Below are 13955 nucleotides of genomic sequence, written 5' to 3' on the forward strand. Positions count from 1 at the left end.
CACATGTCTGACAGGTAACACAATGTTACACAATGTTTGAACACGTTGACAGATGAACGAACATAATTGAATGTTGTCCCAGTTGAGTTTTGAGGGCATGCCTGAAGTTTCAATGGATAGTTAAAGCTGCAATGTGTACATTTTTGGGTGACCTGACCAAATTCACATAGAAAGTTATAGATCTGTCATTCTCAATTAAAGCACGTCTAAGAAGCGGTAGATATGTTCTATCTGCGCTATTTCTATGCTTCGTGTTCTTAAGTTTTGTTTTTGAGTATTTTACTTTAGGTTTTGTACACCTAAAGTAAAATACTGGGTAACGGGGAACTCTCCCTGCCTCCCTCTGCCTCTCTCTAACGCCCCTCTGGCCCTCCAGTGCCCCTCTGTCTGGCACCATGTCCCTCCAGCCTCTAATAGTCAGAAGCACTCTTCTACTCTCCAATCAATATACAGTACCTCAACAATCGGTGTCTGTGTCTCTAACCCATCACTCATTCATTTCCAAATCAATCAGTCATGGGAGTCCTATCTCACCAGACCAGTAACAAACCCCCAAACTGGGTATAATGAGCTGATTGTTTTAATGAAGAGGCCTGATCAGTCCTTACACAGAGAGATGAGCCTGGCTGAAGTCCCAGGGAGACTAGCCATTTTGTAATGGCAGTAATAAGGCTGGGGAAGGTCAACAGAACTGGAATAATGAAGCCGGTGTGTGATTATGGAGGGGCCGAGACAGAGACCCTAGATCTGAGGTCAGTTTCACAAGCCATTATTTTGTATTAATCGCAGCTCTGCACAGTACCAGACTGGCTCTTGATTAGCTATACAGACACTATTGTTTGGCCACTCAATTATTACATGTCCAAGATTTTACACTCATAATGACTACCCAGGGACTACAGCCTGTATTTATGGAATTTGAAAAGTGTATATTTGCGTGTGTGAGTGTATGTGTGTGTGTGTAATGTACAGTGGGGAGAACAAGTATTTGATACACTGCCGATTTTGCAGGTTTTCCTACTTACAAAGCATGTAGAGGTATGTAGTTTTTATCATAGTTACACATCAACTGTGAGAGACGGAATCTAAAACAAAAATCCAGAAAATCACATTGTATGATTTTTAAGTAATTAATTAGCATTTTATTGCATGACATAAGTATTTGATCACCTAATAACAAGTAAGAATTCCGGCTCTCACAGACCTGTTCGTCTTTCTTTAAGAAGCCCTCCTGTTCTTCACTAATTCCCTGTATTAACTGCACCTGTTTGAACTCGTTACCTGTATAAAAGACAACTGTCCACACACTCAATCAAACAGACTCCAACCTCTCCACAATGGCCAAGACCAGAGAGCTGTGTAAGGACATCAGGGATAAAATTGTAGACCTGCACAAGGTTGGGATGGGCTACAGGACAATAGGCAAGCAGGTTGGTGAGAAGGCAACAACTGTTGGCGCAATTATTAGAAAATGGAAGAAGTTCAAGATGACGGTCAATCACCCTCGGTCTGGGACTCCATGCAAGATCTCACCTCGTGGGGCATCAATGATCATGAGGAAGGTGAGGGATCAGCCCAGAACCACACGGCAGGACCTGGTCAATGACCTGAAGAGACCTGGGACCACAGTCTCAAAGAAAACCATTAGTAACACACTACGCCGTCATAGATTAAAATCCTGCAGCGCGCGCAAGGTCCCCCTGCTCAAGCCAGCACATGTCCAGGCCCGTCTGAAGTTTGCCAATGACCATCTGGATGATCCAGAGGAGGAATGGGAGAAGGTCATGTGGTCTGATGAAACACTCACCGTGTTTGGAGGAAGAAGAAGGATGAGTATAACCCCAAGACACCATCCCAACCGTGAAGCATGGAGGTGGAAACATCATTCTTTGGGGATGCTTTTCTGCAAAGGGGACATGACGACTGCACCGTATTGAGGGGAGCATGGATGGGGCCATGTATCGTGAGATCTTGGCCAACAACCTCCTTCCCTCAGTAAGAGCATTGAAGATGGGTCTTCCAGCATTTTTAAAAATTTTTTTTTAACCTTTATTTTACTAGGCAAGTCAGTTAAGAACAAATTCTTATTTTCAATGACGGCCTAGGAACAGTGGGTTAACTGCCTGTTCAAGGGCAGAACGACAGATTTTGTACCTTGTCAGCTCGGGGATTTGAACTTGCAACCTTTCGGTTACTAGTCCAATGCTCTAACCACTAGGCTACACTGCCGCCCATGACAATGACCCGAAACACACAGCCAGGGCAACTAAGGAGTGGCTCTGTAAGAAGCATCTCAAGGTCCTGGAGTGGCCTAGCCAGTCTCCAGACCTGAACCCAATGGAAAATCTTTGGAGGGAACTGAAAGTCCGTATTGCCCAGCGACAGCCCCGAAACCTGAAGGATCTGGAGAAGGTCTGTATGGAGGAGTGGGCCAAAATCCCTGCTGCAGTGTGTGCAAACCTGGTCAAGAACTACAGGAAACTTATGATCTCTGTAATTGCAAACAAAGGTTTCTGTACCATTTATTAAATTCTGCTTATCTGATGTATCAAATAATTATGTCACGCAATAAAATGCAAATTAATTACTTAAAAATCATACAATGTGATATTCTGGATTTTTGTTTTAGAGTCTGTCTCTCACAGTTGAAGTGTACCTATGATAAACAATTACAGACCTCTGCATGCTTTGTAAGTAGGAAAACCTGCAAAATCGGCAGTGTATCAAATACTTGTTCTCCCCACTGTATGTGTATGTGCTTCTGAAAGTGTTTTTTTTTCTTCTTGAAGTGTGCCTGAGTGGTCGTTGTAGAACTGTATCACCTCTGGTGAGAGTTCTTGAAGTTCCCATGACTTGTCAATTGTAACCTGTACAAATTGCTCTTGCAAAAAGAATGTTGACAATGGATGGAACTTTAAAGTGTCCAGACGTGAAGTAGTATATGTGGAACTATGCAGAGCGTGGAACACAAAGAATAGCCCTGGCTGGCTGAATGACTGGCTGAGCACTTCCTGTCTTGTCAGTTGAATTGTCAAGTGTCCAATGATGTCCGCTTTTGTGGAAGAGTTTTGCGGAATGCAACAAAGTTGGAGGACATTAGCTACCTGGTTCCGTTCAATAATACATCAAAAATACATTTAAAAAACTCTGACTCATGCAGCCTTTAGTATTTGTATTTCTACTTTGCTCCTGTCGGCCAGGGTGCAGCGAGAGAGGAGGCACTGTTCTTCTACAGGAGCTACTGCCCTGTTCTGCTGACCTTGTATTGGCACCAGGTTGAGGCCTTGCAGGCTTACTCATCACAAGTGGGTCTATAACTGAGTAAAGCATGTTGGGAAAGACAGAGGTCTTCCAATAAGTGAATTTGATGTTCATTTTGTGTGACTTTGTTTAGATGTCATTGGATTTAGACTTTGCACTGTCAACCGTGAGGCAAGGTAATAGTGGAAAGCCAGGTCTGAAGCATTGTTTTAATGCATCCACACACACACAGCCAGCACAAGTGTGTGTGTGTATAAAGAATACATCTCCTCTGTATAGTCTGAGCAGTGTGTACAGTAGAAGAAAATTATTTTATTCTTGCCTTTCTTGATGATCCTGCTGCATCATATTATGAAATGCACTGAGTATACCAAACATTAAGAACAGCTTTGTAGTATTGAGTTGTACCCCCTTTTGCCCTCAGAACAGCCTCAATTCATCAGGGCATGGACTCTACAAGGTGTCGAAAGCGTTCCACAGGGATGCTGGCCCACTTTGACTCCAATGCTTTCCACAGTTGTGTCAAGATGGCTGGATGTCCTTTGGGTGGTGGAATATTCTTGATACACACGGGAAACTGTTGAGTATGAAAAACCCTGCAGCGTTGCAGTTCTTGACACAAACCATTCAAAGGCACTTAAATATTTAGTCTTGCCCATTCAACCTCTGAATGGCACCCATACACAGTCCATGTCTCAATCGTCTCACGGCTTCTATATCCTTCTTTAACATGTCTCCTCTCCTTCATCTACATGGATTGGAGAGGATTTAACAAGTGACATCAATAAGGTATCATAGCTTTCACATGGATTCACCTGGTCAGCCTATGTCATGGACAGAGCAGGTCTTCTTTAGGTTTTGTATACTCAGTGTATGTAGCATTTCACATCTTCAGATATAATGAAGTAAGTATTGTCTTTGAAACATTGATATCACTAATGATGGTAATGGCCTTGCGTAGGGAAAAGACTGTCTTTTGAAGGGCCTTTTCAAACTATGTAGTTTAGTCCGAGTGCTTTTGATATTCTGCAGCTATTTAGATGGTTCTTTTGATCAGCAGAGTGTGTGGAGGAATCAGGCATCTCTTTCCACCCTTGAAGTAGCTAGCGTCCATGTGTCGTTTTCCCCTGGACGTTGCTCAAATGTACCATGACAACCTGTCATGCTCAGTATTACCCGCCCGCAGCCAAACAGAAGGGTTTATTCTCCATCAGCGGCTAGCACCACACTTAATATGCCCAAGAGGGAAAATAAATGTGTGTCTGTGTGTGTACTGTACAGTATGTGTATGTATGAGAGAAAGTATGTGTGTATTACTTGTGACAAGAGATCATCACTGCTACCGTATAAATAGTATGTGCGCTGTCTGTGGCATGGTGCAAACAGCATTCTGGGCGTGTGTGTGTGTGTGTGTGTGTGTGTGTGTGTGTGTGTGTGTGTGTGTGTGTGTGTGTGTGTGTGTGTGTGTGTGTGTGTGTGTGTGTGTGTGTGTGTGTGTGTGTGTGTGTGTGTGTGTGTAAAAAGTATGTGCACAGTGTTTGTGCGCTTGCGCTTGCGTTTCTCATAGCAGGATTAAGGCAGTGGTGCAGTGACAGGCGCCTAATTTGAGCATATTGCATTGGCCTAGCATGGGCTGTGAGAAATAAGCCTGAGTGTTTGACTTGTTAAAAGGGATGTTCCTCACTAAAAGCCTTGTTGGCCCTGACATAACTGGGACGTAGTTCCACTTGTCAAAGCTAATAATCAATTCCCATGCAGGGATAAGCTTACAGCACTCCCCCATCGAGTATGTGAGGCACCAGCCTCCAACACAACCACCACATTCCCATGCATTAATAAATACCCCAATCATTTACCAATCCCGAAGGAAGAATCACACAAATACACATCTCGCATATCCACAAAGGAGTAAATATTACATATAAAAGAATGTAAGTGGAACTGTTTTATCATAATGCAGTCCCTTTTCTCTGTTCTGTTGAGGGGTTTGCCTGGTTTGATGCTAATGACAGTTAATACACCCAGGATGCTGTCTCAAAGGAGAGTAATCGATCTCTACGTCTTGCCACTCAGTACAGGAGTCCTGGTGCACGTGTTGGGAAGATAGGGTGCTGAGTGTGTGTGTCTGTGTCTATGGGACAAACACAGCAGGTATCCACTGGAGGGTAAGATGAGCCCGGCTGGGTAGCAGCATCGTTACTCATCGTAGATGCAGCATTAATAATAGGAGACCTGGGGATGAGTTCCATCTGGGCCAGCGCACCCCACCATGCCCCACCCCACCACTGAGGGGACAGTCACAGGACATTGACTACACAGGTCTATAATCCCTCACGGAGTTGAACAGGGGCCCGCAGGCTCCAAACAAACAACTTTCAGAGAGAGTTCACACACTAAAGTCTTAACACTTTCATTGATGTTCCTTGATTGCGGACCCCTGCGAATTGTACCAACTGGTTCTATTCCCTGAGCCGACTAGGTAAAAAAATCTGTCTATGTGCCCTTGAGCAAGGCACTTAACCCTAATTGCTCCTGTAAGTCGCTCTGAATAAGAGTGTCTCCTAAATGACAAAAATGTAAATGCAAAGTTATAATCATGAGTACAAAATGGCATCGTTTTTTTTTCTCTGTAGCTTCACCTGAAAGAGGTATATGCACCACTGGCACGCTCCCTCCCTCCTTCTGGGGTGCCGTGGTGCTCACTGCTGGAACAACGCTGCTCAGTGACTTGTCAGTTCCATTTCCATCCCCTCTCTCTATATAACAGGCTGTTAATTAATACAGTAACAGGTACAGGGATTCTTTCCTCACTGCAGGAGCCAGGAGCACCGAGGCATGAAGTGTGAGCATCTCCCAGCCCTCCCTTCCCTCCTCTGCATCCCCCTATCCCCTTCTCCTACCATCTCCATTCATTTTCCCCTCCCCACCACCTCACTCCCCATCATCTCAACTCTCCTCACATCTTGAGCATATCAAACTCTATCACACCAAGGCAATGTAAGGATATCAATCAGTCTAACATGCTACACTATATCCTTTCTTTCAGGTTGTTACGGCTTTCATCCGTTGAAGGAGAGTCGGACCAAAATGCAGCGTGGTTAGTTCGATACATGTTTAATGAAAACGAATACGTACAATACAAAAACAACAAATGGAAAATGTGAAAACCTATACAGCCTGTCTGGTGAATATAAACACACTGAGACAGGAACAATCACCCACAAACACACAGTGAAACCCAGGCTACCTAAATATGGTTCCCAATCAGAGACAACGAGAATGACCTGACTCTGATTGAGAACCGCCTCAGGCAGCCATAGACTATGCTAGACACCCCTACTCAGCCACAATCCCAATACCTACTAAACCCCCAATACAAAAACACAACACAAAATAAACCCATGTCACACCCTGGCCTGACCAAATAAATATATAAACACAAAATACTAAGACCAGGGCGTGACACAGGTGGGTTTTCTCTTGTGAAATGGACTTAATAACATGCTGGGTGCGTTCCTATGCTCAGACATTGTGGATGATTAACAGAGCTTACAACGGCTGGATAGGTATTTGAAGTATCAGCTAAAGCAATATACAGTTGAAGTCGGAAGTTTACATACACTTAGGTTGGAGTCATTAAAACTTGTTTTTCAACCACCACAAATTTCTTGTTAACAAAATATAGTTTTGGCAAGTCGGTTAGGCCATCAACTTTGTGCATGACACAAGTAATGTTTCCAACAATTGTTTGCAGACAGATTATTTCCCTTATAATTCACCTTATCACAATTCCAGTGTTTTAGAAGTTTACATACACTAAGTCGACTGTGCCTTTAAGCAGCTTGGAAAATTCCCAAAAATTATGTCATGGCTTTAGAAACTTCTGATAGGCTAATTGATATAATTTGAGTCAATTGGAGGTGTACCTGTGGATATATTTCAAGGCTTACCTTCAAACTCAGTGTCTCTTTGCTTGACATCATGGGAAAATCAAAAGAAATCATCCAAGACCTCAGAAATAATATTGTAGACCTCCACAGGTCTGGATCATCCTTGGGAGCAATTTCCAAATGCCTGAAGATACCACGTTCATCTGTACAAACAATAGTACTCAAGTATAAACACCATAGGACCACGCAGCCGTCATACCGCTAAGGAAGAAGACGCGTTCTGTCTCTTAGAGATGAACGCACTTTGGTGCAAAAAGTGCAAATTATCCCAGAACAACAGCAAAGGACCTTGTGAAGATGCTGGAGGAAACAACTACAAAAGTATCTATATCCACAGTAAAACGAGTCCTATATCGGCATAACCTGAAAGGACACCCAGAAAGGAAGAAGCAACTGCTCCAAAACTGCCATAAAAAAGCCAGACTACAGTTTGCAACTACACTTGGGAACAAAGATCGTACTTTTTGGAGAAATGTTCTCTGGTCTGATGAAACAAAAATAGAACTGTTTGGCAATATTGACCAGGAGGCCTGCAAGCCGAAGAGCACCATCCCAACTGTGAAGCACGGGAGGTGGCAGCTTCATGTTGTGGGGATGCTTTGCTGCAGGAGGAACTGGTGCACTTCACAAAATAGATGGCGTCATGAGGAAGGAAAATTATGTGGATATATTGAAGCAATATCTCAAGACATCAGTCAGGAAGTTAAAGATTGGTCACAAATGGATCCTCCAAATGGACAATGACCCCAAGCAAACTTCCAAAGTTGTGGCAAAACGGCTTAAGGACAACAAAGTCAAGGTATTGGAGTGGCCATCACAAAGCCCTGACCTCAATCCTATTGACATTTTGTGGGGAGAACTGAAAAAGCGTGTGCGAGCAAGGAGGCCTACAAACCTGACTCAGTTACACCAGCTCTGTCAGGAGGAATGGGACAAAATTTACCCAACTTATTGTGGAAAACTTGTGTAAGGCTACCCAAAATGTTTGACCCAAGTTAAACAATTTAAAGGCAATGCTATCAAATACTAATTGAGTGTATGTAACCTTCTGGGAATGTGATGAAAGAAATTAAAGCTGAAATAAATCATTCTCTCTACTATTATTCTGACATTTCACATTCTTAAAATAAAGTGGTGATCCTAACTGACCTAAAACAGGGAATTTTTACTCTGATAAAACGTCAGGAATTGTGAAAAACTGAGTTTAAATGTAATTGGCTAAGGTGTATGTAGACTCCCGACTTCAACTGTATGTCATAGAAATTTGTCAGTCAATGACACATTTGATGACATGGCACGCAACCAGTAGCTGTGGACCACGCCGGCTTTCTTAAATTTAGTAAGTCAACCAAGTTGAGAGTCCTTAGCCTTAGGAGCTCAGTTCAGAACTTTCAAAAAGTTTACGCCGTTGGTTCCAAGGATGAATTTGCTTATCTTTGTTGGTCTCATGTGTCAGATGTAGTTAAACAAGCCAATGAAATGGGTTGAAGAGGGCAGACATACGCCTCCTCATAGTGCCGTTATTCATGATGAAGACTATGTCGTTCCTTTGTGAGGACAGTTTTTTATTTTTTCATTTATGAACCTAAGATGCCTTGGGCCATGTAATATTCAACATGGGTAATTCTCATGTCCTCAGCTGTGCATCTAAGGTATTGCTTGTCTCCCACAATCATTTGCAGCACTCACCCAGATTCCATTTAGTCTCCAATTTAGAGTGCTTTGATATTATCTTAATTGACTTCATTAGGACAGAAGAGAGTCATGCATAGAGTATATTATTTGACACTTTTGAAGTTTACCAGTAAACTACCAGAATGTTGGCATCTTTCAAGGATCGTAGACTAGTATCGAGTGGCCCTTTTGGGATGCTTCAGATTATCACAGGTGTAATTGTCTCTGTCCCTCTGTGTGGCCTTATCACATGTAAACTATATGAAATATTAATAAATAAATAAATTATAAATTAATAAAATGGGATGACAAAGCTGTAAAACATTATCGTAAATATAAAACATCAACACACTCGGTCGTTTAATATGAGGATTTCAGCATGAAATATCCTTCATATTTTTTTTACACTGATTTATTTCACTATGTCAATATGTAAATGTTGTGGCGTCGAACTGGTGACAGTTGTGAAAAATGTCAATAGTTGGACAAGTTGCAAAGGTAATTGAAAATAGTGCCTTTGTCCTTTCATTAATTAGACTATTTTATCTTGAACAATATGGTGTATCTACATGGACAATATGGACGAGATATGAAAATGAATACTATATATGACTACATTTTTTGAAAGTTATTCAAGTATAAATTACCTACATTTCTGCCATAGATTTTCAGTTAATTACTAAAATTACTGAAAATTCCAGTAACGTGGGAAAAATACCAGTAGCTTTGCAACCCTACTCATGTAAGAATGAGCCGCATTAGGTAGAAAGCTGTTGAAACACCTCAACGTGTGGCAGTCTCATTCAAAAGTATGTAAAAGCCAGCAATATTGTAATTACAATTAGCTATAAATAATTGTAAAAAAAAGTACCTCTTCAATACATTTAGAGAACTACTTCTTTTGAGAATATTAAGCCGTATGTGATATTAAAAAGTGAAAAACATGCTATGAACATGTCCTTACCATCCACACAAGAGGGTTTGTTGCGTGTCGTCCCGGCCACCTTTCCCGGTAGACAGGAGCACTTGACGGTCTGGGAGCGCTCCTCAATACGGTTCTTATTACAGCACCGGTGGGCTGCGATCACCTCACATGTCCCTCCTTCTGAGGACACACACAGAGGGATAGAGACACGTGGTTAGCCGACACATGGAGCTGAGGAGTTTGGTTGGTTAATTACTGTGGAACATATACTACAACGTCAAGAGTAGGGTTGATGTTCGATGATGATTGGTATATGTACAAAATGGTGTTAGAAATGAAATAGATCCCTGATGTGAATTCTATATAGAACAAATGATTGACGGTGTGCTATAAAAATACATTGTACTAAATAGGCCCGTAATGCTTATTTTAATTAGCTTCTATGGTTACTCACTTCATCTTTTTAAATGGCTACATTTATCTGAGGGTAAATACCTTTCTGTTGTTTTTAACAACCTGAACTTAATTAAATCATGAGTTCATATAATCACATAGTACACATTGTAAAAATACTGCTGAAAATAAATGTAAGGCACATAACATGCAATTACTATGTTATCCTCTTCACCACAGCATGCGCTGCAAATTGCCCCTAGAGGCATTTAGATGATTCTAATTTGACTCTCAGGGTGTTTCTCAATCCATTACAAATCTCTCCCTGATGAGGAAATCATGCTCTGCTCTTGCATTAATGTGGCTCTCCTTGCTTCCCTGAGAGCCTGCATATGATAATCATCTGTTCCAGTAGGTTCAGGAGTGAAGGCCTGGAGAAACGGAGCAATTAAATCTCATTATTACAACACACACCAGGCCTTAACCAGGCTGACTGGGTTAAACCAGCCTCCACTAACAATGGCTCTTCTACAGAGGTGACATCATTTACAACAACTGCAGCACAATGGACCTCGTTCTGACAAAAGAGGTTGTCAAAATAATGTGGAGGAGAAATGTGCCACTGATGGGTCAAAGTAAAATAGGGATCACCCTGGGGAGCGAGGGGCTGATGGAGCCTAGGGACGTCCCTCCTCTCCAAAAAATGGAGAGAGGAGAATGGAGAGAGAGGATGGATAGAGAGAGAGAGGGCAGGGGCCTGCCCGCGCACCGACTGGGCCGGTGAGTAATGAGGGAGCCACTGGTAGTGCCCCTTTCACATAGTTATAAAGTGGCGTGCTAATGCAGCCAGCGGAGCTGCAGGAGAGGGGCCCTCCATCACCGTGTGGCCCTCTCCTCACGCCCCAGGAAAAACTCTTCATCTTCCTCTGACAGCCGTCACCACAGACACCATCGTCCAACAATTAAACTGGATCTCACAGAGGAGAGGAGAGAGGGGTGATCAGAGGGAGAATAGGTAAAAGGGAGCCAAATAACCTTTCCTCTTTTTGTAGCAGTGTGATTTTCTTCATGGTGGTATTGCATTTTAAACATGCTGGTAAAATCGTTATATTGTCTTATTGGAGGATGACTGTGTCAAAGTTTGAAGTTGCTGGATCTTGAAAAAAATAGGTTGGTAACACTTTTCTTTTCACATTTTCATCAAGGTCTGCCATGCCCAGACCACAGGCAGAGAAGACTGGGATTAAAAGGAGTACATTTGCAGTTATGTTGGCCACCGCTGTCCTGCAGAATTAATGTCACTCTCCACAAGCTTAGTTTTTGATACAGTATAACGGCCATGAGGCATAACACAAACCATAAAAGTGAGGAAAGAATCCCTTGAGTGCACTATATTTAAACCCCAAAACTCACAATATGTTGGATTTATTCAATATTTTACTGGTAGTTTCCTGCCTGGAGAGATGCTTTCAAGCCTGTTGTAGAGGCAGCCCTCACAAAATGCCCACCTTCAAGTCCTGACTACTTAGGGAATATTTATCATACCCCCTGGCCTTTTGTCGATGTTGGTCAAAAACCACAATGATTCCATCAGACTCCTAAATTCTGAAAATGCATTGCTATGAGGAATCAATTATTCTGTCAATAAGAAATGCAAACCGGTGTGATGAACATGTGCCAGTGTCCCCTCTTCACTTGATCACTCTGTTGTCACAGAGCATTTTCAAGATTTAAAAAGGCTTCTCAAGTTTGTAAATTCCACTTAAATATGTCAGACTTGATTTGCCCTAATGAAAAACGTATCAACTCCTGCAAATATTTCCATTATTTATAATCCATATAATTCACATGTCCTGTTGCTGTAGAATAATTTTTCTGATGTGAGAAACTGGTCAAATTAAGATTGGATATCTGTATGAAATGAATTTCAAAGGACATTCAAAGAATATAGTATCATATCTTCTTCCAAACTCATCTCTTCTATCTCACCTCCATATGGGATATTTTATCAAAACATAGGACTTGCGTGTGTGTGTCTGTTTGTGTGTTTGTGTATGTGTGTGTGTGTGTGTTCTTGCATTTGGGCATGCCTGTGTGTATATGTATCAGAATGCATGCGTGTGTGTGATTGTGTGTGCGTACCTGTGTGTGCACGCATGTGTGTATGTGTACGTGTATGCGCATGCATGTGTGTGTTATTTAGCTCCAGACCCTGGGGTGAGATAAGCAGCTCTATGTCCAGCCATCAGCCAGGTGGACATTAGAGCAGTTAACTCAGTACCATCTGTGCAGACAGAGAATGTGAGCAGTACAATAGACCTGATCGGACACCATGGGGCCAGAGGGGAGTGATATGCAGAGGACAAATGGGCACTTGGACAGTACATTATGCTGTCCACATACAGTACACCTAAGCTCACTTGGACCATGTCAGCATGGGGCTAATACGTGTCTATTCTCTTTGTGTGTGTGTGCTTGCATGCCTGTGTGCTGCATGTCTGTGTGCTGCATGCCTGTGTGCTGCATGCCTGTGTGTGTGCATCTGTTCCTGGCCTGTGTGTGCACATTTGTGTGTGTGTGTCTGTGTATTTGTCTTTGTGTATGTGAATGTAAACAAGGTGCACTGTACATGTATGTGTGCATGCGCGCGTGCATGTGTGTTTGATGGATGGACTGTACACAGGCTGTCACTCAGCTAGAAGGGTTAATTCAAACAGGTAAGATGGGGTAGGTGGTTCTGCTTTCTACCCTTTGGTGGGATGAGGTGAAGGGCATCAATGAGAGCATCGACTGGTCATTTTTCTCCTCGGAGCCCACAGTGACAGCAGTCATTAGGCGACTGGTTTAGGTGATTATGTTTAAGGAAATCAATTCTTCATTGTTTTCAGCTTAGCCCAACGGCCAATTAAAACCCCACTAACGAAGGAGCGCTGGAATATGAAGAGAGAGAAGAGATGAGAAATGGAAGCTTACAGATGAGAGTCATTATTCACAGTAATGAATTAACCGCTCATGATTAAAAAGCAAAGAAACCCAAGTTTGAAAGCAGTAGTAAGGTAGGATTGGATGTGTGCTGCATGGTGTGTATTGTATACACCCACGCATATGCACATTCCAGTATGAATCTCCTATGGCAACATCAGATGAAGAGAAAACTCACTGGAAAGAGAAGGAGCTTTGTGTTTTGACACTTTGGGGGACAGGGGTGTGCGGGCTACCATCTCCCCTGTCACTAAATCTGTCCAGTTCAGACATTGAGACAATAGCACTGTTTTTGTCTATGTCAGTGCAGAGATAACAGAACGCCTCCCCAGAAAACCAAAATTGTGACTTGTTTTAGGAAAGTAGGCGTATGTCGCGTTTCACTACTTCACAGGCGAAATTTTTTTTGGATAAAAATGTGTTTTTGGGCAGAAATGCCTTCTGGAACATGTGAACTTTCATGTTCCTTAATTACAAACATGAATTCCATCTGTAAATACAAATACAATTGTTAAATTATGAGCTTAGTTGGTTTAACCATGGAAAAAGGCTGGAACCTTCACAGTAGCCATGATTGGCTGAAATAATGGATGGGCTGGATATGCCGAGAGATGACTTTGGATTGGTCTGCCATGTAGCATGCTTCAGTCTATAACATGACCTGCTCAGTATGTGTAGGTAATCCTTTCTTTTTGAAAGATTTCACAAAGAACTTCAAAGGTTTTGCTCTCCACTTTCTGCAGGACCAAGTTTTGAAATCAGTGGAACGC

At 42.3% G+C, this 13955-nt stretch overlaps 1 protein-coding gene across 2 annotated transcripts in view; it reads right to left on the bottom strand.

Annotated features, from left to right (window-relative positions):
- LOC109890191 (chemokine-like protein TAFA-1) overlaps positions 1 to 13955 on the bottom strand; it is a 266121-nt gene that overhangs the window by 17833 nt on the left and 234333 nt on the right. The window contains exon 3 of one of the 2 annotated variants that reach the window (XM_031825011.1): positions 9850 to 9987. In XM_031825011.1, the coding sequence (XP_031680871.1) occupies positions 9850 to 9987 (138 nt within the window). Of the gene's footprint in view, positions 1 to 9849; positions 9991 to 13955 lie in introns of both variants that reach the window. The other variant, XM_020482167.2, reaches the window with a different exon arrangement.

Source organism: Oncorhynchus kisutch, linkage group LG5 (genome assembly GCF_002021735.2).
Source record: "Oncorhynchus kisutch isolate 150728-3 linkage group LG5, Okis_V2, whole genome shotgun sequence".
NCBI lineage: Eukaryota > Metazoa > Chordata > Actinopteri > Salmoniformes > Salmonidae > Oncorhynchus > Oncorhynchus kisutch.